Source organism: Ramularia collo-cygni (genome assembly GCF_900074925.1).
Source record: "Ramularia collo-cygni strain URUG2 genome assembly, contig: RCC_scaffold02, whole genome shotgun sequence".
NCBI lineage: Eukaryota > Fungi > Ascomycota > Dothideomycetes > Mycosphaerellales > Mycosphaerellaceae > Ramularia > Ramularia collo-cygni.
In genome coordinates this window covers 1,869,329-1,895,387 of record NW_019716256.1, presented here as the reverse complement: position 1 = coordinate 1,895,387, position 26,059 = coordinate 1,869,329, and the positions used below count along the sequence as shown (strand labels likewise).

The 26,059-nt window shown below is 51.6% G+C and overlaps 10 protein-coding genes; 6 read left to right on the top strand and 4 right to left on the bottom strand.

Moving 5' to 3' along the window:
- Positions 1-130: 130 nt before the first annotated feature.
- RCC_02285 (related to 4-coumarate--CoA ligase) lies at positions 131-2,118 on the top strand (the record flags this gene model as incomplete). XM_023767567.1 has 7 exons in its annotated part: positions 131-172; positions 224-337; positions 391-843; positions 893-1,310; positions 1,366-1,658; positions 1,711-1,962; positions 2,017-2,118. The coding sequence occupies 7 exons, from the start codon at positions 131-133 to the stop codon at positions 2,116-2,118; spliced, it is 1,674 nt and encodes a 557-aa protein (XP_023623335.1).
- A 2,582-nt stretch (positions 2,119-4,700) lies between these two features.
- On the bottom strand, positions 4,701-7,504 carry RCC_02284 (uncharacterized protein; the record flags this gene model as incomplete). XM_023767566.1 has 4 exons in its annotated part: positions 4,701-5,638; positions 5,699-6,524; positions 6,577-7,285; positions 7,344-7,504. 4 exons carry the CDS (start codon positions 7,502-7,504, stop codon positions 4,701-4,703), a joined length of 2,634 nt encoding a protein of 877 aa, XP_023623334.1.
- A 3,064-nt stretch (positions 7,505-10,568) lies between these two features.
- On the top strand, positions 10,569-11,394 carry RCC_02283 (related to dehydrogenase; the record flags this gene model as incomplete). XM_023767565.1 has 2 exons in its annotated part: positions 10,569-10,617; positions 10,712-11,394. The coding sequence occupies 2 exons, from the start codon at positions 10,569-10,571 to the stop codon at positions 11,392-11,394; spliced, it is 732 nt and encodes a 243-aa protein (XP_023623333.1).
- A 424-nt stretch (positions 11,395-11,818) lies between these two features.
- RCC_02282 (uncharacterized protein) lies at positions 11,819-13,930 on the top strand (the record flags this gene model as incomplete). The annotated part of the gene is made up of 1 exon (XM_023767564.1): positions 11,819-13,930. One exon carries the CDS (start codon positions 11,819-11,821, stop codon positions 13,928-13,930), a length of 2,112 nt encoding a protein of 703 aa, XP_023623332.1.
- A 736-nt stretch (positions 13,931-14,666) lies between these two features.
- Positions 14,667-15,537, bottom strand: RCC_02281 (uncharacterized protein; the record flags this gene model as incomplete). XM_023767563.1 has 4 exons in its annotated part: positions 14,667-14,757; positions 14,810-14,850; positions 14,916-15,184; positions 15,237-15,537. The coding sequence occupies 4 exons, from the start codon at positions 15,535-15,537 to the stop codon at positions 14,667-14,669; spliced, it is 702 nt and encodes a 233-aa protein (XP_023623331.1).
- Positions 15,538-17,507: 1,970 nt separating this feature from the next.
- Positions 17,508-17,993, bottom strand: RCC_02280 (uncharacterized protein; the record flags this gene model as incomplete). The annotated part of the gene is made up of 1 exon (XM_023767562.1): positions 17,508-17,993. One exon carries the CDS (start codon positions 17,991-17,993, stop codon positions 17,508-17,510), a length of 486 nt encoding a protein of 161 aa, XP_023623330.1.
- A 191-nt stretch (positions 17,994-18,184) lies between these two features.
- RCC_02279 (uncharacterized protein) lies at positions 18,185-19,142 on the top strand (the record flags this gene model as incomplete). XM_023767561.1 has 2 exons in its annotated part: positions 18,185-18,462; positions 18,512-19,142. 2 exons carry the CDS (start codon positions 18,185-18,187, stop codon positions 19,140-19,142), a joined length of 909 nt encoding a protein of 302 aa, XP_023623329.1.
- Positions 19,143-21,529: 2,387 nt separating this feature from the next.
- RCC_02278 (uncharacterized protein) lies at positions 21,530-22,393 on the bottom strand (the record flags this gene model as incomplete). Its single annotated transcript, XM_023767560.1, has 1 exon — positions 21,530-22,393. The coding sequence occupies one exon, from the start codon at positions 22,391-22,393 to the stop codon at positions 21,530-21,532; it is 864 nt and encodes a 287-aa protein (XP_023623328.1).
- A 221-nt stretch (positions 22,394-22,614) lies between these two features.
- RCC_02277 (uncharacterized protein) lies at positions 22,615-23,418 on the top strand (the record flags this gene model as incomplete). Its single annotated transcript, XM_023767559.1, has 1 exon — positions 22,615-23,418. One exon carries the CDS (start codon positions 22,615-22,617, stop codon positions 23,416-23,418), a length of 804 nt encoding a protein of 267 aa, XP_023623327.1.
- Positions 23,419-24,956: 1,538 nt separating this feature from the next.
- Positions 24,957-25,643, top strand: RCC_02276 (uncharacterized protein; the record flags this gene model as incomplete). Its single annotated transcript, XM_023767558.1, has 1 exon — positions 24,957-25,643. The coding sequence occupies one exon, from the start codon at positions 24,957-24,959 to the stop codon at positions 25,641-25,643; it is 687 nt and encodes a 228-aa protein (XP_023623326.1).
- Positions 25,644-26,059: the final 416 nt, after the last annotated feature.

Below are 26,059 nucleotides of genomic sequence, written 5' to 3'. Positions count from 1 at the left end.
GCGCGATTGCATGTGCCCGAGGTAGTGGCAACTCTGTAAGCTCTTTTTGTTGTTACTGCTTCCCAGGTAGGAAAATTGTTGCGTTCTACATCTTTCTCTCCTCCAGTCACAGAAGGCAGTCGCCGGCAAGATGATTCACACCTCACCTATACCGGACCTGGACATCCCAAAGGTATGCCTCCGCTTTGAAACAGACTCCAGACTGAGCTAACGCAGCTTGCAGTGCAATGTCCTGAGCTATCTCTTCCCAAAAGACCGCCCCGTATCGAATGACCCTGTTTGGCACGATGCCGCCGACGCGAATATCAACGTCTCGCCCAAGCAGATGCTTACGTGGGTACGTTGAGGGAATGACAGTGTCTCGACCTGCGTGGTAACAATGATGTGCAGATCAAGCGGGTTATCATTGGCTTGGACAAACTCGGCCTTCAGAAAGGCGATGTTTGTATGATACACACTCCCAATCATGTTCTCGTTCCCGCTGCATACCTCGGTATCGTAGGCGGCGCAAGATGCTTTAGCGCGGCGAACCCGATATACACGGTCGATGAGATCGTCCACCAGATGAAGCTTACAGACGTGAAATGTCTTCTCACACATCCTAGCTTGGTTGAGAGGGATTTGGAGGCGGCTAAGAAGGTGGGACTGTCGAAAGATCGAATATTCCAGTTTTCAGACGACCCGAAGCCTCATAAAGAGATTTCTGGAGTCAAGGATTGGCGATACATGATTGGCAGCGAGAAAGAGGCAGAAAACTACAACTGGATAGAGCTGTCTCCACAAGAGGCCGAAAAGACAATCGCTACGATAAACTTTTCAAGTGGGACAACGGGGATGCCGAAGGTATAGCAGAGAGCACTCTAAGAACTAAGCTTAGCTGACGTTGCATTAGGGCGTTATGATTGCACACTCTGCTCTGATTGCCAACGTCGAACAGACCGCTGCTGTTCGATGGCCCGAAAAGAACTTCAACCAAGGCGATAAAGTGAATGAGCGATGGATTGGATTCTTGCCTCTGTACCACGCGTATGGTCAGCTCTACGCCAATCTTCTGGCCGTAAGATTTGGTGTTCCCATCTTCATTATGCGACAATTCGTCTACACGGATTTCCTCCACTGCATTYAGGAACATAGGGTCTCCGATTTGCAGCTCGCGCCCCCAGTATTGGTCATGATGGCAAAGCGTCCCGAGACGAAGAACTACGACTTAAGCAGCTTGAACAACATTCTCAGCGGCGGTGCTCCTCTCGGGAAGGACCTTGCGAATGAGATCTCGCGGAGGTTTAATGTTACTGTAAAGCAGGGATGGGGTACGTCTTATGATTGCTTTCACAGACTTAGGAGACGAGCTCACGCATATCACAGGCATGACCGAGGTGACCTGCGGCTCTGTTATGCAGCGGGAGCCCCGCGATGATGGAACCATTGGAGAACTGCTCCCGAACAATGAGATGAAAGTCATCGACGATGATGGCAACGAGGTGGGATTTGACACTCCCGGTGAGATGTGCATCAAAGCTCCGAATGTCATGTTGGGGTACTGGAAAAACGAAGCCGCAACGCGAGAGACTCTCAGCAGTGATAGATGGCTGAGGACAGGGGATGTAGTGATTATCAACAAAGAAGGCCTGATCTGGATCGTGGACCGCAAGAAGGAGGTGAGGAGAAGTGATGCGTTCAACATCGATTGCCACAACTGACAGGCCACAGCTCCTGAAAATAAATGCGCTCCAAGTCGCGCCCGCGGAGCTAGAAGATCAGCTTCTCAAAAACGAGGTCATCAGCGACGCAGCGGTAGTCGGGATCACACTCAACGACGAGGAATGGCCTCGAGCCTACGTCGTTTTGAGCGACGAAGCAAAGAAGAGCGGAGTCACACCTAAGCAAATACAAGACTGGCTCAAACCACGRGTTGCAAAACACAAAGCACTTGTCGGCGGTGTGAAGTTTGTGGATGAAATTGTAAGCTTGTTCTTAGATTTGTGGATTTCGAACACAACTGACTAWCACACACAGCCGAAATTAGCGAGCGGCAAGATTCAGCGCAAAGTTCTTAAGGAGTGGAGCAAAGAGGATGCTAAAGAGCTGTCGAAGACTTTTGATCGGGCTAAGCTATAGATGTCTTCRACATGGTGTGCGGTGTACAGTCTCTGCATCTGTCTGTCGGTTGCGAATGATGCCTTAGCGATATATCCGGTATGATGAACGCAACAAATTAACATCCGATTATTATTGACTTGCAGAGACGGATGTGATTGTCCCTGGCTAGACATTGCCGTACCGAATGCGGCGCCGAATAGTGGCACWTAGTAGTGCTCCGAAGAGCTGCACTACAGCATAATATTGCACTTTGAGCTTGTATAGTGACCGCCCGATCGATCAAAGCCATGAGCCCACAGGGTCAAGGGTGGAAAGATTCGCTTACGATAACTGGGATTGATCCAAGGCGCCTGGCTGGACTCTTCATCACGAGCTGCTGCATAGCCTCTCGGAACCGCAGTGCCGTCAAAGCAGAGCTATCGTCTAGCGTCGTCGTCGACCCAAACCCCCGAGGAGAAATATGCCGCAATCTCAGGAACAACCTGGAAGTCCTCTCAAAAGTGTCACGCGACACCCAACCAACCGCTCAGGAAAGAACAACACTCGGCAGCAATGTTTGCATAAAGCACAGAGACAAAGAAGAGTGGCTATGAGGTAAGGACCTGTTTGCACATGAAAGAGACACCCTTCACCGCATGCGAAATGTTGCAGATTGGGCTGAAAAGGTACCTCCGTACCAATGTTTCAAGGCTGGGAAGCTTCGTCCGCCCTCCACGATTGGCTGAGTGATCTTTCGGTGTATTTTTGTACCTCCACAGCTCCCAGGGCAACTCACGTGGAAGCTCGCGTGTCTTTGGATACCGTGTATCTGCTCTCGAAAGTAAGCGTTACATGTACATCTTTCATGAATTCTGCTCATGCAAGATGAAGCAGAATGGACGACTGTAGTGCAGAGCAAAGAAAGGGCAGGGCAAGGCGCACTGACACCCCCGCATTTCCCCAGATATGCAGATCTGGGGGCTAGCGTGGTATTGTGGAGTAAGCGTGGCAGCCAAATGAGACCGCAATGTTCCAGCGAGCAACCATGACAACGCATGCCATTGTGTTCCACTACCAGCATCACTTGGGTGGACTTCTAGAAGTGTCTCTTGAAGAGTTGAATGACCTCACAGAGCTTGCAGGCTGAGTTTCTTTGTTCAAAAGAGAACGACCTCGATCAGGGAAGCAATCTTCCCCAAGAGCAGTCCTTATCGCAGCCCTAGCATGATGGTGCGACCACTGGAAGTACCTCCGTACCATCTACCTCCAATCAGACCTGCCGTTATTTCTGAAGCTCACGCCCCATTCAAATACCGGCGCAACGAGTCTGGAGACCAAAATGCGGGGTACGAGCACATGACTTGCCTCCTTGGTTGCTTTAAGAGGCAGCCTGTGGTACGTCGCCAGGTACCTTTTCATTGTCCAGTCCTCTCTCTGAACCCTCTCGTCCTCGCACATTATCGACACCTCGACTTCACTCTCCCACTCCTCAAGAACAGCTTTTCCTCGACGCAATCATGTTCGCTTCAGCAAACGCATCGAAGCTGCTCTACAGCGGCGCAGCCTTGTACTGCACTTGCACAGCCTTTGCCGCCTTCTGGGTCGGTGTCCGCTACCCTATCCAGCATGGCAAGAACGGGTATGTATCTTGTCCCTCATCCAGCTCCGGAGTATCTGCTAACGGATACTAGCCCATACAACTTCCACCGTATGGTCAAGGTCGGTCGCAAGGTGCCATGGAAGCGTCTTCCAAAGGTCGTCTAAACGCCGCGTCGCGTTTCTCACTGGCGATGGTGAGTCAGTCCAAGGAGCCCCTCCTCAGTACTCCCCACTGACACTGAACAGCCAGTGGCATGGGTCTTGAAGTTTGCACAAGCCCTTGCGAGTCGAGGAGATTCTCCTCGACCTCATCGTCGAACGCAGCTATCAGCGCGCGATCGACTTTACAATTGCAACACCAGTCCTTGAAGCTAGCGCGCTTCACACCACCACTCCCTTGCAACCACATGCACGACCAGGTCTCGTCACCCGACTTTTCATCGGCCGGGCTGTCTGATGCATCTCTGTCATGACTGTTGGCACGATCCAACACGACGCGCTTCATCAGAAGGCTTGTCCATGGTCATGGTCATGATCAGTCAGCCACGAGCCATCTTGATTTGAGGGAGAGCATCTCCGGGATATGATTAGGAGATCTCCACCGATGACTTTCCTTTGTGGGTAGATTGCTGAGGCAGTCTTGAGGATTGTGTATGTAGTCTGGGAGGCTCATGAATCAACAAAGTTAAACAGAATGTCTTCTTTCAAAATGTGATTGTCGTGTCTTTCATAATATGAAACACAGTTCGTGATCATTGCCAAATGCGGGAGGTAGAGACATGTGTATCCTCGCCATACATCTTAGAAAAGTGAGCTGTTTCCTGTTCCTGCGAGAGCCACGGTGCGCTAGGTCATTGTATGGAACGAATGCTGAGCTGTCTGCAATCGTTCCACGGCACTCATTACGACGGACGTCGCGCGGAGGCGGGCCGGCCAAATCGTGTGGACGCAGTGCCGCTCCGCTCTTTCGAACACTCTCTCCCAATTAATCAGATCATGCCTCCAATAATACATCATGATCATCATCGTTGTCGTGCCTGTTCATTCATCGAACCACCCGTCCCTAAAGGCGGGAACGCATTCGGATCGTACAATTGGCCATGCGGCGAATACTCATTGAGCTCGCTACCATTATGGCCATGGCTAGTCGTAGAGGAAGGCACTGGTTCAGACATCGAGCCAAGGGCGGCACTAGCCATAGGATAAGACGTTGATGGCCAAAAGTTCCAATTATCTTGTGCGGGTAGGTGCATGTACTCCAGGCTGGAAACATCGCCTCCATGCATTCCAGAAACAGAGCGTAGTGGTGGCTGTGTATGAGCGTAATTATGATTGACCATTGGAGAGGTATCCCATTGGAGCTGCGTCTCTGGTAGCTTCATGTTTGGGAGAGATGGCGGAATGGGAGCCATCTGTTGAAGATTCCCGTTGGGGTACATTTCGGGCCACCAGTGAGTATTATGTGCATTCTGTGTTTTGAGCTCTCCCGGGTTCATCTGCTGTTGTGGCAAGGTAGGTTTGCTGTGGTCAATACTGTTGGTTGTTGATGGTTCCTGTCGAAATGTAGTTGCTGGAGGAGGCATTGTTACAGACTGACTCGTGTGTTTGATCTGTCTCCGTTTGACAATTCCTCGCTCAGGTTCAAGGGCTTCGCTGGCACGTCGCGGTGGGTGGACCTGCTTTGGACTGATTGGACCACCACGGAGCTCAACCATGACGGCGTTCAGCACTGAGACCATTCTCTCCGCTGGCTGGTAAAGGAACGACATGTCTTGTAGCGCGGCGTGCAGAACTTCCAGATATTGCATGTTGTTGTTTCGAGCAGTTATATCCGGCGTGTACKCCAGCGCTGCGATGAGCGCCATTGCTGCAACTCCAGCATGCTGGATGCCGATGCAGAATATGACCTTGCCGTCGAATTTTCGCCGGTGCTCCCAGAAGATACGAGCTATCATGATGGCTAAAGATCGAGAAAGAGTAAGCATTCCAACCTCACGATATCACCCTCAATGAAACATACCTGACTTGGTGCAGATTGCTCGACTAGCACGGGAGAAATGGTGATCTAAAGAGCCCACTTCCTGTCTTTCCGCATCATCCATGGTATCGTACCGCGCAAAAGGGCGGTGGAGTAAGATGAGTGCTGCGTGAAATTGTTGATGTAGCAGGTAAAAGGAAATCGGGGCATGTTTGCGATTCTCTTCGGTGTATTGCAGATCTGCAGGCAGTCGTGCTGCCCAGCTGTGTAGGTCTTTATCCAACCCAGCCATGCGAAAGTAAGCGGCCTGGTCGGGTTTCGTCTCAGACGCATTGTTCTGCCGGAATTCCGCTTGCTCGACCATGTGGCCAGCAATTTCCATCAAATCAATCAATGCTTCGTATATTCGGGTGTGCATGCTCCTGGATGGTCCGGCCGGCATACATGTTCCCAAGCGTTCAAACTGCTCTGCAAGTGAATAGATTTCCACGTCAACAGACTTCATTGTAAGCGGACGTCCAAGAAACAGTGACCAGTATCGATCATAGATGACGCATGCCCATAGAGTCATTCTTCTGATGTCCATCTCCCTCTCGGACAGTCCTGCTGAGCGAGTGTCCAGTTGGAGACCAATGTCATAGCAGAGACGCATGGCCATGCCTGCATACATCCAGCCAACATTGTCCCTTCCCATGCCGACTTCTAAATCTCCAAGAATGAGAAGTGCAGCGATTGAAGGCACACCACCAGGACGTTCAAGCTCAAGGTCGAGCATGAGCTTTGCTTCTCGGTGCAGAGTACTATCTCGCTCCGGAAGCGCTATACGTTGCATGTCTGGTCTTGACTTGTCGGAGAATCGGTAGGCCATCTATTGCATCTGATCAGCGGGGTATATCTACAGCGTCAAGGCAGGTACTCACCGCCAGAATGCACACGTGAAGAAAGCCAGAGTAGAACTGCGTCCTGCCACTTTCCCTGTCTTCGGTGAAAGCCGTCTCGTGAACCACATGCAAGACACCGTTGTAGTGCGTCCAGAACAGCTGCATCAGATAGTCGTGCGTCTCGAGAGCTAGCGAWCGAATGCACTTCTCTGCCCTCCGCACTTGTTCAGGTAGTGGAGCAGTCTGGGCCTCATCCACCTCCAGTTCTGAATAGACGTGGCAGTTGACAGTTCCTCCATAGAAGCGCAAACGTCCACTCAATTGGTCGAATGAGAGATGACCTCGGGTTGACAAGAGACGACTTACGAGACCGTCTGTCTTGTCATCTAAAGGCGTCCCCAGCCCACCTTCCTGCTCATTCCGATGATCAATACTCGAAGCACCGACGTGAGAGCCTTCGATACTATCTCCGTCGGGACTGCGGCCATCCTGGAATGTAAAGCCACTATTTGACGAATCCCTCTGTCGAGATTGCGAATTGGAGACAGCTGGTCGTTCGGGTGATTCATCACCATCGGCGTAGAGACTTCCACGCGTTGTTTTTGGTGGATACTTGACTGGCGGTAGTTCTTCGCCTCTCTTCTTTAGCATGGCCTCTAACAAGGAGACGCGATCGGCAAGCGTTGACATGTACGCCCGCGAAATCGGACGCCTCCTCTCATCATCCTGTTTGATTACGCATTCTGATCTAGAATGTAGAGTCAGCGCCGTGGGTCGTTGGGCAATGCTAGTGCGACATTAATCACCCGACTCTTTTGCACTGCGTGCACGTATTGTCGCCTTCTGGCACCACGCAGCGAATGCGGCGCTCCCGGCATGTTGCGCATGCTACCGAAGCACGGTGTCTCGACTTCTGGCGTTTGGAGCTGCCATCTTGTATGTCTTGAGTAGTATCAGCGGCTTGCATGTCGTGCGCAATGATGTGGCGGTTGAGCTTGCGGCACAGAAAAAAAGTCGGGAGTCGCAGAACAATGGCAGAGTGAAGCGCACTGGGAGAACTACGCGACTACATCAACTCTTCGGGCCCGTGAACAGAGAGGATCTGCCGTGCCGAGCATAGCGTTGACTGTCTGGATCGAGGGCACTATATCTAGGTAAGGTAGGTCAACAAAGGTTTGCGACAAGGATTTTCGTAGCCAAAACTTTAAAATTCAGGCGAGCCCCTCAGGGGCAGGACTTGCAAACTCTGTTGATCTAGCTCATCGGCATATCGATCTCGACCTCAACCTCACCTGTCACTCAGATCCTGACAAGAGCGTGCTATGCTACGGAAGAGATGGAATATGGAACGATGTTCCCTGCCCAGTCGAGATCGATCTCGCCGGCCAATTGTGGATCCCCGCGGAAATCGTGCCGAGTGGCTTGACCCACCTGTCCCGAAGTCGAACGTCCAACACACCACAGGCTAAGAGACTACGGTGTGCGGTACTTTGATCGCTTCCCTGCGGTGGGTACCTGGGAGATTCTTGCGTCACCGGCCGACCGTGCTTCCAGAACTTTTCCACGGTGCCATCATTGCCTGACGTAGGTGTCACTGTGCAAGAATAGGCTGTGCCGCGAATGACCATCACAAGTACGCCAGGTGCTACATCACAGCAATTGACTAAGCAGACGGGAGAGTACTGGACAAGATCTATGCAAGCTGCATGTATGCGCCAATTCGGGCTAGCAACATGATCGTGGCGTGAGACTTTACGGAGAACAAGGGAGAGATGCAAGATCGGTCACTCCGTGGCTTCGAAACCACATCTATCTCGGCTTTGGAGAGATCTCCGGATCGGTGTCAGATCTCGGAACCTGAACTCGGAAGGCGTTGGAACCGAGATCAGTGCTTCGCGTGTGGACAATCTACAATGAGTTGCAAGGATGACATTTTAACACAGTCACGAGGGTCGCATGTCCGGTCGTCAATTTCGGAGAGTGATATGCGTGGGATACAGCAAGAAACTGGCCTGCAGAACTCTTTCCAAATCAGCCGAGCGTCCACAACACAAACACTACGCAGCGAAGCAGCTCCTGCAATCATAATCGGGGATACAACCGCTGACAAACGCTGGACACGTGCCTGTGTGCTCCTGCAGAGGGAGCGTATGCGTGGGATGCGAATGGGATGTCAAGGCTGCATTGCATTGCATACGCTCGTCATCACACAGTAGATCGGAACATGCCGTCGTTTAAACACGCCAAGTCAAGCCTCATGACAGAAAGTGCCCGCGCACTACGGATCCGGATCGATCTTTTAATCAACCGTGAAGATTCATGCGATTCGGATCGAGGAGCAGATCGGCGCTAGAAGTCTAGTTATATGCACTTGRCCTGGATTGTGCAGTACTTGGCAGTACTCTCTTACGAGGACGCTTGCTGTTCTCGGGACGTCCTCCGTGTTGTGGAACCGGGTCTTCGGAATCTCCTCAAGGGGAAATCATGAGGAAGATTACAGGACTCCTTCTCCTTCGGCAACGACATGTCAATGTTTCACCAGCTTGTAKCTTCAACACATTGCACCCATTAACATATGCAGATGGCCCCAAATGCTAGCAAGTATTCGAGCGAAGGACTACCTTGAAATGACATCTTTTGCAGAATCCATGCTAAGGAATGGTTCGCGCTGGAGCCTGTCGAAGCAGGGTTTCCAAGTACTAGACAGGCCACTGTTGCCCGATTCCTACATTGCAATCTGTCCATTCTCCTTGTTGGTTGGAAACCAGCTGCGTCACTCAATCGCGTTTCGTCGGTTGAACTTCGGGCTCATAGGCGACTTTACCTACAAAGGTAAGAAGCCCCGTGGGGACCTGGGCCGCGCTTAAGACTTACGCATGGGTATTACGATAAGGTTGTCCACAGTCTTCACCAAAGCTGACAAAGCCTGACAATCTCTTCTTGAGGCAACAATTCCACAATGTTATCAGCTCCTAGCCGCTTTGACTCGGCTTAGCTATGCGGAACCGGCTGCTGTATCTTCTTGAGACATGTAGTGTCGTGTGGAATGCCCTGGTAGACATGGCTYACATGCGCTACTACTGTACTCCCTCCGGATCTCACCCGGCAGGGGGATTAACAGCGAGGTTAGTCTCGTTCGCAAAGTTTTCCAGATTGGGGGACAATCTAGCTAGCAACCACAAGAAACTTATACAGCTACAACGACGTAGGTTACCAAGAATCTAAATATGCGAAGTTGAAGAGCATGCTCCATTTGCCTTATCTTGAGACCTAGTTAAACAATGTTAAACAATGCTGTATATAAGGTAGGTAGGCTATTAGCGAACGTGACAAAGTTGTGTTTCTTTTTGCTGTCGGCGAAGACAAGTTAGTTTTCCTATGTTTCGTCGTAACACGAGCATACTTTTGCCTTTTTCCAAAACGGGCACTAGCCAAGAGAATCCGCTCTTCAACTTGGCTTATTTACAATCCAGATATCCTGTGGTGTAGTGGTGTTGCCTTCGAATATACATATGTGTTTTGGGGAATTGCTGGTGGATTGTCCCGGATTGGAGTCCATGTATGACATGCAGAGCGGAACCTACCAACATGAAGCTTAGCATCTCGAGAATGACTTTAATAGTTGTGGTGTGTTGTTGTACTGTAGTGCAGCCAAAGTGAAGTGCATTCAGTAAGGACCTAGGTATACTTTTTCCATGCCAAGCACAGCCTCACCCGATTGGAGAATGAGGCATTTAAGGATTGCCTCCATGAGCTGTCTACTCCGAGGCTCCAAAAGAGTAGTCCTGAGCTTGTATAAACTCACTCCAAACAGAATTCAGGTGATCAAATCCTCCCCGCATCTAGATTGAAGCCTGTCGAAGTAAGACCCGCTCTTTTCGATCCACTAAATGTATATATAAGTAATGAACGTGTGTACCCTTGAGCATTCGCCTGAAATTTAGTCCTTGCCATCTGTTCCATACCGAGTCCTGGACATAGAAATCACCCAGTTTGTGACTTCAGATCAGACCGTTGACGTCGACATCGAGATGGAGAACATGCTTCAAGGCTCTGCTTTCATAACGGGAGCTGGATCCGGTGAGTTGTAGCAGAGAAGAAGAAGATCCTGATATCTTACACAACACGCGACATGAAGCAACGAGATGCCAAGTCAGCTCATGATATGTTCTAGGAATTGGTCAGTGCACGGCTCTCGCCTTTGCCAAAAATGGCGTTCGCCAGCTAGCTCTATGCGACATTCAAGCAGCGGCACTTGAAAACACCAGCGCGGAATTGAAAAGTCTATACCCAGAGATTGAGCTTCTCCTGATTGAAATGGATACCAGCGACGAGAGTGCCGTGGGTTCCGCGGTAACACAGACAGTGGCTGCCTTTGGTCGTATTGACATTGCATTCAACAATGCGGGCATTGGAGGTCCTCGTACGCAGACGCATGAGACCAGTCTGGACGAGTGGCAGCGTGTGATGGATGTCAATCTCAAAGGAGTCTGGCTTTGCCATCGGGCTCAAATTCGACAGATGCTAACACAAGAGCCTCGCGATCCGGGCGTGAGAGGTTCGAGAGGCGTGATTGTCAACATGGCTTCGGTTCTTGGAGTTGTGGCATCTCCGCGTGAGACGCCGGCGTGTCCTTATGCAGCTTCGAAGCATGCCGTAGTGGGATTCTCGAAGAATGATGGATGCTTATATGCTCCTCAGAAGGTGCGGATTAACGCCATATGTCCTGGATATGTGGCTACACCGCTGTTGAGGGGATACATTGTGAGACATTATCGATTGGTTGGTAATAGACCCTTGCTGATTTGTTCTTATAGAACTCGCAATATGCCGGTGCAGATGTCATGCGTCAAATGATTGAAAGCAGGGTTCCTGCAGGGAGATTGGCAGAGATGGAGGAGGTTGCGGATGCAGTGGTCTTCTTGTCCAGTCCAATGGCCAGTTTCATGACCGGGGCATCGATGGTCGTGGATGGTGGTTATACGGCTCAATGAATGTGTGACGATGTTGCCAATGTTCTGCAAGCTTTGCCATTGCAATCGCTTGCAGAGTAGTGTTGGGGCGGCATCAGCATTACATCCAGGTCAGGCTATATACATGACCTATGCCGCAGCTTCTTGATTGTCAAAGTGATGATGAACATGTGTGGACGAGGATGAAAGGTGAGACTCATGAATCACGTGTCGCATCACCATGCCAACAGCCGAAAGTTTTCCAGCTGTTTGGCTTCAAGCTTTGACTCTCGACTCGACTCGACCTGCTCCATAGCACAACGCACGAGATGGACTCACCGTCAGCACAAAACGAAGCCAGTATGGTTAATCTGCCATCATCACCATTCGTATCCGAAATGGACCAAAGCCGGGTCGCCAGCAAGACATGGACCGCGCCAGAGGAAATCGCTGAGAAGCTCGTCGATGATCTGTTTGGGACACCCGCCTCCAAATCCATGCACAACGCAGTCATGGATCTCCAAGAAGACAAGGAGAACATGCCCGCCATGATGACACCCGAAAAGGCTGCTCCAGCGCCAGCAACCCCCGAAGCCAAATCAACACGCACACCCGCAGAGTCTCCCAGCACCCAACAACGACGCGGCAGTGCAGATTCCGACCTGATGCCTCCTCCACCTTCCACTCGCAAGACGCCCAAGAGGACTCCTTTACGGCCGTCTCGTAGCGCCGCCAATACCCCTCGCGCTACGCTCAGCAGAGGCGATTCCTTCGAATCTCACACAACACACGTCCACTCCCATACCATGGACATTCTATCCTCCCACAAGACCGAGCAATCATCCTCTTCATTTCAAGACGGTCTAGATCTCCGTGCTTCTCAAATGCCGGCTCAAGACCTGGCTAACATGGACGACACTTGTTTCAGCGCCTTCTCGGAGATTCCTRAAATGACTTTGTTCGCCAAACTCGGCCAGAGTCCGACAAAGACGGGCTTGCGTACACCCGGTCGAGATGCCACTACACCACGTACCACCCGCAAGCGTCCTTCGCCATCCCGATCTCCCTCTCCCACTCCTCGACGACAAAAGACTCCCGCTTACGCAAATGCGGACGGCACGACCAGCTTCCTCATCGACTTCACCCAGCAAATGGGCGACCTCTCCAACATGGGCAGCTACCGTCAAAATTCACCCGGAAAGTCTGAGCCGAACTTGCTACAATACATGAACTCTCAACGCTCTCCCCACAAGTCGACTCGCAACAGCTACGCCACGCCCAGCAAGCCCAACAACATTCTCAACCTGCTCGACTTTGAGCTCCCGCCTGCTCCTACTCCTCGATCCATTCCTACCATTACTGTCCGCGAGCTCGAATCGCTCAAGTCTAGCTACCTTTCACAAATCTCGTCTCTCAAGGCTACCCTGAGTGGTCGTGAGGCGGAGGTCGAGAGTCTGAAGCGTGCTGTGGGTGATGCCGAGAGAAGAGTAGGTGAAGCGCAGGAGCAAGTTCGGGAAGAGCGAGGCAGGAGAGAAGACGCTGAAGAAGCAAAGGCGGGTTGGGAGAAACGTGGGCAGGAGGTTGAGCATGTGTTGAAGAGTGTGAAAGAGGAGGTCTACCGCAGTGAAGCAGAAAAGGAAGATCTCCATCGTAAGGTGGAAGAGACGGAGCGTCTTGTGGCAGAGGCTGAATCTCGTGCTGCCAAGGCTGAAGAACGCTTCGCCGATGCGCTGGCTGCCAGAGGCGGGAGTGGTGACGGAGAGGAGGGCATGTCTGCGACTGAAGAACAAGTCCAGCGTCTTGTTGCGGCGCAGWTCGACTCCAAGATTGAGGCAGTCTCCCGCGAGCTCCATTCAGTCTACAAGGACAAGCWCGAGCGCAAGGTCGCGACGTTGAAGAAGAGCTATGAAGCGCGGAACGCCATGAAGTGTGCGGATCTGCAAAACCGGCTKGCCGAGCTGGAGAAGATGAATGATGAGCTTGTGAATGCTCGCGATGCCACCTTTACTGGGGAGCGGTTCGGCGAGCAGAGGAGTGGAGAGGAGGCTGCTGTACTCAAAGCTGAGATTGAAGCGCAGCGCGCTCATCTCGCGAGAGTGGAGGAGGAAATGCAGACTTCTCGAATGCAGCAGGAGCAACTCATGAAGGAACTCCAGCAGGAGAGGATTGAGAAGGGAGACCTGGTGGCTGCTGTGGATGAGATGTTATTATTACAATCTGAGCAAGGTCCAGCCAAGGGTGCGATGAGTGTTGTGGAAGACTTTCGCAAATCCATCAGCCGGCCTAGCGGGTTGAAGGCGCCGGGCAGTATGGCACCGCCGGAGAGTCGCATTGGAGGTGGCAGTCGGATTGGTGGTTTGGGCAGGTCAGGCAGCAATGCAGGCAAGAGCAAGATCATGTCCAGTATTGAGAAGATGGGTCGGGCTGGAGGGCATGAGTAGAGGTGTTGTTTTCTTCTGCTGTTTTCGGGGAGGAGTTTGGAAGGCTTTATGAGAGGCTTCTCATTTGGGTAATGATGGAACGACTTTATGTATATCATAGCCCAATGCCACATGGATAGAAAATAGCTCATGAACAGATCGACGCCAATCGAGGTGTTCACATACAGAGGCGTTGCATCTCACATGTGATGTGCTTGGGAGTGGTAGTGGTCTGGAGATTGCGTCGCAAAGACACTGTTGCCATCTACTTTAAGRTTGACTTGTCGAGCCTTGGATCTGATGTGATGGTACTGTACTGCGAGATGAAGTTCTATGCAAGTCTTGTGCTATGAATGGATGTCTGGCTAGAGTTGATATTTTCCGAGATCACTTTTCACGTTCCACAATTGTTCAAAGTAGCCATTCACCAAAACGCTGCCTAAAGTCCACAACTACACATATCGTGTGAAAATGACAATGAGTTATACCCCAAATAGCCTGAGATGTGTTCCCACAACAACAGGGGGGAAGTTCATATACTTGTCGTCCATGTAGTGGAATATGCTACTACCCCAACCCTAACCCTAAGATATTCGATAACAGCCGAAAGWGAACATCAGCGTAGGTCACCACCGGTCTGGCACGGGAAACCGCTTGAGTATAGTCAGAAAGGAGTGTTGAATCTCGTAGACGATGCAGAAGGTCGCAGAGCTCTACAAGATGTCTATACAAGTCGTGATATCTAGCTAGCAATCCATTATTTGGAGTTGTACTCCATCACAATCTTCTGAATTTTGAATACTGCATCTTTCTTGGGTGGTCCGGCGGTGAAGTAAGGATCTCCGTTCCTACATGCACGCATTAGTTGAATCTTTCTGAACGTAAGAAGGGTAAGCGTACACCCAGTTGTTCCAAAGCCATTGGCCTCCGACCTTGGGAACCTGAAAGCAACAGCCTGTCAGCGATACTTCAACGAACGGATTAATTGTGCGGATTGATCACTGACATTCTTTTTGATCGTTTGCTGAAGCTTGCCATCAAGATAATATCTCGTTTCGCTGGGAGTCCAATCGAGTCGATACTCATGCACCTTTGACGTAGCATCGCTCGCCGCGATACCAGAAACAGTCGTTGCATCTTCATTCCCATTTGGTCCCTGGTTAGTGTACAGCATCGCTCTTGTTCCATTATGTTGATCGATATTGGCAAACGATGCAGGGTCGGAAATCCATTCAATGTCCGTCTCGTTGCTCTCATCGTGGTATAAGAACATGCCTGTTTACATATAATCAGCAAATGTAGGAATTGGAATAAGAGATGAACTCACCGTTGCATACACCCGGCTCTTCAGCCAAAATGGCATACGTTCGAATACTTCCATACTGGACTTCAAACGTGGTTCCGACTTCCGCACAGCTGATGGGGCTCTTGGTTTGTCCTCCTGGAACACGAAGTTCCATGAAACCGTTTCTTACAACGACGTTCTTACGCTCAAAGACTCGATCGTATTTGGGTCCTTGACCGTTGGTGACCTTGTCCTCGTAGATGGGGTATGTTGAGACTGTTAAGCCTGTTGGAAGAGTTGTGCCGGGGAAGGTAAATGTAGTTTTAGAGGCGTATTGTGCCATGATTGGAACTGCGAGAGCAGATATCAGGAGAGAGGATGAAATCATGATTCTTAATAGCATACAGTGGATTAAGATGAGATGTGTATGTTTGGGACTGCGAACAGGGTATGTATATGTATCTTGCAGGCCTTGACAGACCTTGTTGGAGCCCTTCTAAAGACTAGACATCCTTGAGGAGTTGGCAGAGTGCATCCTATGGGAAGAAGGCGACTTAGGGTAAATGGGGCTGAGGGATTGAACTTACAGTTGGCGTGGAATGGCGCGCACTACACAAAGCTAGACCTGTATTAGCTTTTGGATGCCATGCAATCTGCGTCCACCAACATTTTGGAGGATGCTCCAGGCTCGCGAAAGCGCTCAATACGCTTGTCTTTCGTAATAGCTGTAAAGGCGAGGCAAGAGAAGCCACGTCTGATCTGTGTAAAGTGAGTCTTTTGTGCGAGCGTCGGCGACAACGACAATGCCTCGTAAAGCACATTTGCAGTATGCTTATCCTATAGTGCTGATGAGATGGAAACTCCACATGAAGTGCGTGAATATAGTCGGTTTGCCGAGACCAGCGCTAAGGATGTCGAGGTGGACGATACTTTCCATCCTCTGGCAAAGCACTGCCACTTGATGAAGGGGACGCCATTATGGTATTGCCGCATTCTAGACTCTGAGGACGCATCATTCGATACCTTTCAAGTCAGTGGCTGTGAGGACGTCTGTTGAGATGAAGCCAGTCCACACGTGGTCGTGAATGACCGGAAGAGGAACTTGTCCTRCAAATGGGAAGAGTATAAGGTAATGCGATCTCTGGACATGGGTTCATGCAATGCGGAACGATGCCATCTTGAATAAGATCTCGAAGCTTGCTCTGCAAAAAGTGCGATTGTCGAAGCAGAGTGGATGAATCAGTTGACAGCCTGGATACAAGACCCCATTGTCCACCAGGTCATCAGAGAGTAGTCTGAGATGGCACATCGTCGCTGACGTCCAAAGCCGAGTGATCGCACATATATGCCGATCTCCAGGCAAAGACGTTGAGCCGAGACGGCCGTATGTCTTTGTCGTGCAGTGCCTTGTCGACTGCCTAGCAATCGCAGTATAGTGATAAGACAATCCACGCCGACATGATTGTATGACAGCGGCGACCGTGAGGAGGAAGCAGAAGCAGCACCGGTACACGCTGTCAAGATCAACCACAGAATCCAGTGGACTTATACCTCTGGTTACCTCCCGCGATCTGTGACAGAGATATGCGGCGATATTCAGCCGTTCGACATTGCCGTAGTCTCGAAGTGGCCTTGCAGCACCAGCACAGCCGATGCATGCAGTGAGGCACATGTTGATTGAACGGATTTCATATACAGTCGCGTGGCTGATATGTAGCAGGATGGACCTGCGGGCGTTCTCTTGGTTCCTCGGTATCATCGTGACGGAGCGTGGTTTGATGGTGCGTGAGCGGGAGTTCCCGGATGCCAAGCCTTTCCCCTTTTTGTGATATTGCATAGGGGTAAAATCGTTGGGGCCATGGAATCGTTTGGCAACGCTGCAACGATGACTCAAGCGTTGTGATCGATCGGTACCGTGTTGTTGCAGTTGTAGAGAAGTGGTTAGGTGTGCAGCGAGTCATGGAACAAGCGTCGGGAGTGGGAAAGCTGCATGCTGAGATTTCCGACCCAACCATTTTCTGGTGGGGAAACCTGCAGCTTTGCAAGGCTCAAACTCGGCCCGGCTGTGCTTGTAAAAGCAGTACTCTTGTAAGCTGAAGATTTTGGGTCTTTCATCAGTCACAGTACCAATCTGCGGGCCCTACTATGAAGGGTATAAGGCTAACAGACTTGGAGACCGTCTCACAGATCTCTGTAAAGTGTGTTCCATGTCCATAGTGTTTAAGACAAACTCAAATCCGACATCCCGCATCCCCACCTTCCCGAAAGCCTCAGGAGTCAGGCGTTACACCACGCTATTGGTCTCTGTCTTTCTCATGGAGTTCCAGGATATTGTGCAAGCCACTCAGCGATTCTCTCCTCACTGGCGGCGCCATATGGAGCACTTCGATGCATGAGAATACGAGCTCGGTGCAATTCAGCGTCAAGATGAATGAGTTTTTCCTGCGCATACGCATCCTCATCAAAATCGCTTTGTTGCATGTTCTGGACGACCTGGATGCGAGCTCTGATTTGAGATGTTTTGTCCAGCAAGTCTTCTTGCTGTGCGCTTAAGTGATGTTCTCCCCTCCCCTCTCGTAGTTCCACAATCACCAAACGAGCCAAAGCGAAGCGCTCTTCGCTCAAAAGCAATGCCAGAAATCGTTGGTATTCAATAGGAGGAATGGCAAGCTCGTACAAGGTCGCAGTGGCCATGATGGACCAGATGGTTTCGCACAATTGCTGCCAGCGGCCTTGCCAACCAGTTCCACCGGGATTTTGCTCCAACTCTCGTAGCTCTTGGATGTACGGTCGTGCCATTCTTGTGTTCTAAGAGGAAAGTGGCATCTCATGGCGGACATTACAGTCACTAAAGTGAAAGATTAGGATCGAAGTTGTTTGCTGTCTTTTATTGATTGCGATGCAGGCTGCCGTCATGGTGGTCCCGCGGCCAGCTCGACATCATCGCACTCTTAGGTTGTTACGACTTGCGCGAGTTGCCAGAGGTGCAGATGCCTCCCAAGATCCTGCTTCGTGAAATCGCACCTGCCGAGCGATACTTCTGGCGAGAGACTGCGGTAGAGCAGATTTCTCAAAAAGTCTTCGATCAGAATCCCGATTACCTCAAACGAGCTCTGCCAGAGAACGAGACCTGCGTGCTCGGACTGAATGAAATCGCTGCGAAGCATCGTCGAGGATACTTCTTTCATTTACCTTCGCGTCCAGCATGGACGACAGTTGCTGATGAAGAGCGGGTTCCGCCAGCACGCACGCCCGCGTCAGCTCCAGGGTACGACAAGAGGGGGAAGATGAAGCTGCGGATACTGATTTCATTCAAGGCCACAATACCCTACTATGCTATACATGGACGTCAAATGGAGTGAGACTATGCATCACGGATTTGTTCAGGAGCCACAGCGAGGACGTTATCYCCGTTCAAGTGCTCTGGCCAATCCTCCGCCAGCATACACTCCATTGTTTGCAATTCAATACGCCTTCCAGAGATGCCCTATTTTCATAACACCGCGAGACTCACTGGTGCTTTTTGGCACACCCGACGCATACTATCTTGCACAGACAAACACGCTTCTTCGAATTCTGGGGCGTGACAACAAAGATGACAACAAGCTCAAGTCTGCCAACTGGTTGTGGGCTGCCGGTTCCCTTGATAAGGGCAAAGGCGCTGACAAGGCTTCGAGGAGACAAAAGTATCTTGACATGTCTGGTATGCGACTCGCAACCCTCGAGGACTCATACTTCAAGATTGTGGACACCTGCTCTGGGGCCCAGCTTGAGCCCACATACACTGCGGCAATGATCAAGAACTTGATACCTCGGCCAGATTATCATGCAGCAGGCTCAGCAGGCTCGCCCCTAGGTGCAGGCATTTCAGCAGAACCTTCTTCGCGTTGGGGAGAGATTCACAAGAAGAAGCAAAAGCTGGACGATGACGCAGAGGTCTCAGGTTGATTGAAGAATTCAGCGGTCGAGTCCAGTCTGTTCAGAGAACCCGATGGAGCACAGGTAGGTGAGGGAAGGATAGACGAAGCCCATCTGGCTAAGCTGCAGCGCATGATTGCGGAGTGAGGATGGAGGGATTCCATCGCATACGACACCCTCTTCCTGCTTGTCTCATTGGTCCTGTGTCCATGGGAGATCCCCCTGCTGCCAGTGCTGTGAATGCTCGGTCGCTAGAGTCATTTGCCGTCGTCGCGTGCAGAACTCCTACCGATCCGGAGTTCTAGAGCAACGGACGAGGTCCTCCCTCGACATTCGACTGGTCTGCTAACACAAAGTTGAGGACAAGGGATTCATACCCGTGACCAATCTTGATACTACAGCCAGCACGGATTGTATACGTCGAATGGGAGAGCAAAGTCCAGTTGATGCGCGGCTTGCTCAGGTCGGATGAGAAATGGGCCCAGCTCTCTGTCTTGTTAAGCTGTAGTAGCGCTCGCAGYGGCAACCTGCAGTAGTCAACTTGTGAGCCTCGTCACCTCCTGGAAAAGCATCCAGATATGCTGTGATGTTGAGACGGTATGCTGTTACAGTATCGAGCTTTGGAGCGCTAGAAAAGCTTGTCATATAACCCTAATCCTGTAGTCAATGCGTACCTACTCTACTGCCTCCCAAGCTGACTACTTATTACGGCCCTATTTCCGCGTTTATCGTCCGTTGCAATTCATATACACTTCACCTCATCCAATCAAGTGCCAAGTTTTGCGCCTACCTCCCTTTCCCTCTCTTCCCTCTCTCTCTTCGTTAACATCTAACCGCACACCCACGACCCGGGACACCCTGCGTACTGCGCCTAGTGTGCAGGACCTGATTAACAGTGCACAACTCTGCCAATCTTTCACATTGCGATATGATTGGCACCGAGGAGGCCAGCTTTCCCCGAATGTGTTCGTAGCCATCAGCTCGGCTAAACAGACAAAGTGTATGCGATCCTCACGATGCATGAAGAACTAGACGATCAATTGCACACGGTACATTCTTTCTCCTTGTTCCAAGCTTCATCGTGKTTGTTCAAGGAATTTGCCTGCACTGAATGGAGAGCTCCCACCGATCGCCCGTAATCCTGGAGAAGTCGATGTGATCCCAAGGCTCCTTTGGGTTGATCGGCCAAGACGAAATTGATGATGAGCGCGTCCGGGCCGTGACCGATTTTAATGCTACAGTCAAACCTGATTGTGTATGTCGAACGAGAAAGCAGTGTCCAAGTGTTCAGTCTGCTGTYAGAGATCCATGTACCGGCAGCAGAAGTATCTGTAATACTTAATAGCCCCGTCTGGGTGTCAAGACGAAGCAGAAAATGGCAGCCACTAACTTCGGGATTGTTCGGGAGACGGAATTCTACTGCACGAGTCGAGCCGAATGATAGGGACCGGCGGCCCAGGAACATTGCGAAGTCGAGCCTTGCGATCGATTGGCGAGCTGGGACGTTCTGGAGTTGTGGAACGCTTTTCGCAAGGGCACGTCGCAGCCGGTTGGCACGATGCTTGATCGCCACGCTTGCGGGTTCAGAGGCAGGCACGAGGTATGCAAAGCAACGTGATCTTTTCAGTGGGCTACGGTGGTGATCGTATTGGTTCATATTGGCCGGTGCTCTATCACATACTCTACGACGACCGCCGCCTTATATTCTGCACCAGGAGTGTCTTGCACCCGGCGCCATGTGAACCACAATGCAGCATAGTCTAAGTTGGCCTCAGACAATGCTTCATACCAAGTCTCACCGTCTGGTATATTAAGTCTTAAACATTGGCCGCAAAGCCGTTTATTGAACATTGTCCAAGGCCTGGTCATGGTGAGGATGCGGCCTTCTGGACTGGGATTACTATCGAGGAAATGTTGTTCACCTCGAAGCAGACGTGGAAGCAGTGCTGATCCAAGCGTCAAACAATGCTCCACGGTCTCGGATGAGCATGCGAAAGTAAAACAACACGGCCACGCGGCGAGCCTCATCCCTCGTCCCTCGGCCGATCTTAAGCCTGACTCCACGGCGGATGTCTGGCGCAACAATAATGAGGAATGGCGGATCAACTCACTCCAAGCGGTTGGTACAAGCTACATACCCTGTTATAAGAGGCAGAACGCTCGGGTACGCCACCTTCTAGACCCTCCTGATCCTGATTGCAAAGGCCGCAACAAGCCACCTCTGCGATTGAGCACATCTGACGTTCCCCAAGATAATCCTAACACTCTCGACCTTTCACTTCCTCTCATGCCGACACTGTGATGGGAGCTAATCTTTATCCTCTTCGGACTCTGTCTCCATCTCTTCTGTGTGGCCCTCTTCATCAAGTTGCCTCTGCAACTTCCTCTAAGAATTGCCATCTCTCGCTGTCCTAGTGTCAACAATAGTCGGGCCGACGAGGGCCCCGCTTCTTCCTTGCTTCTTCAGCCCAGGTCGCAGCCTCTTCGTTGATTGGATTGACGTAGATTACATCCATTTTTTGTCGGATCTTAGGCAAAGCCGAAGCCCAGAAACCCTGCAGGAGCAGAGCTGAAACTCCGTACGCAGCATGCTGCGGAACACTGCCACGAAGCCAAGTGGGGAGAGCGGGCCATGCGTACTTAATCGTCAAGTTAACGACTGCCTGACACATGGCTTGAGGACGCCCGTCATAAGCAGCAGCGCACAGCTCGTCCATGTCCTGGGCGATATGACCTTGAATGAACTCCTTGGCGATGTGAAAATAGTTCCGTGCCTTGATGATCGGATCTTCGTGGACCTCCTCATCGACGAGCACCTCGCGCTCTTCGGCGGTGCCCTTGAAAAGCACTAGATTGTGGTCATTCTTGTATCCCCCGATCTTCTGGAAAGCAGCAGCCGTCTCGGTACCCGTGCTCTCGAGCACCCGATTAGGCGCGTGATGTTGCACCTGAAGGTGTTCGGCGTAGGCGGGAGCTGACGGAGCGGCAGGTGTTAATACGTCCTGAAGGTCTCGTTGGGTGTCCCATTTGCGTAGTAGGCTGCGCATGCGTGTCTTGGACGTCCTCCTTCTATCGTTATGGTTGAGCGTAGCGAGATCGTCGTTGAGAATAAAGCCGGCCCATGTAATCGTCGTTGGAGAGCCCGTAGTGCGCACGCTGTATTTTACGCTGTCGATTGTGTCTAACACGACGTGAACCTCTTCGCCAGTGTCAAGAGCGCCAATACTGACCCATCTGTTGTTGGCATCGTAGTGCTGGTTGAAGTATGTGTAAGGGTCCATCTTGTCGACAGTGGTGCGCGGTTCTGCTTTAAGCAGCGATATCCTTGACGTCGTTGGGAGTTCAAGCGGATCTGGCGGTTTGTGAAGGTTAGAAGAGCACGTGAGAAAGCCTACAAAGAACTTAGACAAGGAGCTGTAAAGTTCACGCGTTCGAGAAGCTGTRGCTTGCCCTTCAGATCCATCGACTCCCCGCACGGACATAGAGCGAAGGGGATTCCATCATGTTCGCCAGCACGATCGGCCATCTGTTAATGATCGGAGAGTTCATCTTTACGACGGGTCTGGTGATTCACATCTTGCTATCCTCCCTCGCCGTATACAAGGCCTGTAGCTCGTCGCTCGGTCGCTTACTACGAAACGCATCACACCTGCTTGCCGTGATCCTAATGGCCGCGGGATTCCTTGGAAGCATGATCAAGCCGCCACCATCAGAGGAATGCCCCGATACTCCTAGCAACTTTACGCCAGACCGGGACGGAATCGAATTTCTCCAACGGGAGGTGCGCGAGCTCGCGAAGATATCGCCAGGCATTTCGCAAGTGCACGGGACGTATCACGTGGATGTTGACGCTCTTTTTGCAGTTCGCGTGGCCGTCTCGAGCGCCTGTGCGGATCTGAAGATCGCGACCATGCAAGATTGGCTCCAGAAACTAGAGATGGTTGAAGATGTGATGGCCCTGGGCGACGATTGCCGCTCCTTCAAGTCACACAGCGCCGAGAGTGCCGGACCGCTCTTGCAACACCTGGCCAGCATAGAGGCGAGCGCAAAGCGTGAGCTCGATCACCGAGTAGGATCTCAATCAGCCGGCCAGATTAGTGTTGCGAGTCTGGGGAACATTGTAGACCAATGCGCGGCTGCCATTAGTACCATCAATGAGCTCCAAGTGTCCTCCAAAGCGGACGATGTCTGCACTGGGGCTATACCTCGCATCGACGCAATCTCCAAGCACGTGCGCACCGGAGACCAAGGTACGGTCCTCGCCGATGTGGCGAAGCTGCAGTGCTCGCCAAAAGTAGTGGTGTGATGGGGCATCAGAATTGGGAGGGATGATGTGTATACCTACCGTTAGTTGAGGGGCCATGTGATGGGCGGAGGCATGAAAGCACGAAGATCGCGATTGGACCGCCACAAAGTTGCAAAGTATCAAAGTATATTTGTGCTTCACTTCACCAGTACATATAGTTGTAGGCTATAGCACCGCTCATTCTACGATCATTTTCCACGTCATTCCACACCCGGCTTCAGACCCACCTAGCGGCCCACCCTCGCAGCCCGCAGTTCCCGCGCTATTGCGCCTCTCTCGCCAAACAAGCTGTGGCATCGAAACGAGGGATCGAAAGCCCACTCCACGAACCGTATCTCGAGCGGTACTACACATCTGGCGATGAGCAACGCGAAACCGGCGGTGAAGAGTGTGAGCTGCCAATGGATGAATGCTTTGTATGCAGACCAGCTAGCGTAGTCTTCGATTGGGATGACTGGCCAGCCGTAGGAATCCAGCCAAGTGTAAATAACTGCCGCGGCCGCGCACAGGCACAGATGAAGTGCACAGAACGCGAGCACCATCTGCATCCAAGCGCCAAATGTGCCCGAGCTGTAGAAAAATGTGCGAGCTCGGTGGCTTGGAGTGAAGAGGAGGAACAAGAAAACCGCGTTGCCGCAGACCGGAAGACCGAAGAACACAGCTATTTGGCCAATGTCGCCCAGGTTCCATAGGTTCGCAAGCCAAATGCGAGGAGATATTTCCCAGAACTGCCAAGTTGCGAAGCCGGCGGAGCACACCGTTGCGAGATGATAGAACGTCACCAGGACTGACGCAGCCGCGTGGGTTGTGACCTTGCTGCACTGAGAGATTAGCTTGATGGTGTGTGTATGCATGTTTGATGCATATCGTACTGATCACTCAAGCGCCTTGTATTCCTCTTCCCCGTCCGCATGATGGTCGTTCTTGCTGGGTTGTTGAATTGACCGACCCGCATCTTGCCGCTCTGCCCGGTCACCCCGCCACCGCTTCGTGGAATTCCCAAGGTGCCGTGGAATCACCTTCGCACCAACTCCCGAGATTGGCTTTGAGACGGACAACAGCTTGTCTTCAGCATCGGCGCGGGTCATGAAGGCAACATGATTGAGGCATAGTTCATGATTGCCTCGCACAAGTCACGAGAGCTTCGAGCCTCGCTCGTATGCTGAGGTCTGCGYAACCAGAACACGCCATGTCATGAAAGATACCTACTCCACCAGATGTGGTGCGTGGCCTTGCACGCCTTGTACACATACGGCGGGACGTTCAGGAACGTTCAAGACTTCACTGATGTCCTTCAGCTGAGACAATGGCTTGATCCCGCCCGCAAGACCAAAAGCTGCCCACCATGGTCTTCTTTCCCTGGCACGATACACTTACTGCTTCATCAGTGACACTCTCAACCGGACCGGGCTACACTGCCAGWCTGTACCACCACGGCTTGGCGCATCACCAGCTTCGCTTCGAACTGCTACTTTACACTGCAGTCCTAACCGCCAAAACATCCCCTAAGCGCCCCAGACGAGTCAGCCCCTAGCGACATGACAGGGTTCAGCAGCAGCAGCGTTAAGTGGAACGAAAAGCAAAGCACGAGCAAGGACAATGCCGTCCAGATCTTGGGAGGCGCAGGCYCTGCTACAGGCCACCCTTACGGTACACCTCTCGCTGGACAGGGATTTGCCAATAACGCCTCTCTTCTTATTAGCAGATTCTCGGGGGTCGAAGACAAGGACAAAAGCAAGGATCATGCATCACAGACAACTCCCGCCATTGATACACCTTGGGCCGCGAGTAAGAGCGAAAGCTTGGATCGTGAACACTCTCGGTTGGTCACAGGCAACCCCTGCGGAGCCGCTGGCATGGAGGCTCCACAGGCCGCCGGAAAACGCAAGCATTCAGGAAGCACTGAGACGGCGGATGTCGTCCGTTCGAACCAGTCGAACGGGCAGAAGAAGGCAATGCGCTACAATCCAACACCGGAGAGTCTGGCCATCGGTCGTTGTATATCCGACTTCCACGCTGTCAAAGCCCATCTGAACTCCGCCAGCACCAGCATTGACAACCACATCGAGACGCTCGAGATGATGCGCAAAGTGGCCCGCTCAGGCACACATGATGAGCTCAATGCTTTGTACGATGCGTACCTCCCATACCGTCACTCCATGCCCGAGCTTTCTTCTCATGCCACATCAGCCGCGGAGATTTCGGAGAGCATGACCGAATTCTAGATGTATCAAAGCTGCGGCGCCTTWCATATACACAACAGAGCGGGGTTGGCAACCGATGTTTGTAGATTCAATTCTTGCTGGTGTCATGGCTTCAGCATTACACCTGCGTGGCTTTGTACGCCACTTGGCTAGGGTCAGGGAGGAACAAGACGAGCATATTCCCTTTGTGCTAGGTTAGAGACCCAGGGGCTCACTGGCGTTGTTACATACTGTACCGCCGCGATCAGAATGTCAACAAGACCGTCAATGAAACGGACGTACGRTTGGTAATGCCCTATCAAGCCTTCAAAGCCGCCTCAAAAGCGCCCGAAGTGATTCCTCGTTCCTCGTTCCATTCCTCTCGATTCGAGTGAGTAAGAGGAACATCAATACTCGAAATTTCCACCACCGAGTTGATCCCAGGTATTGATGGACAC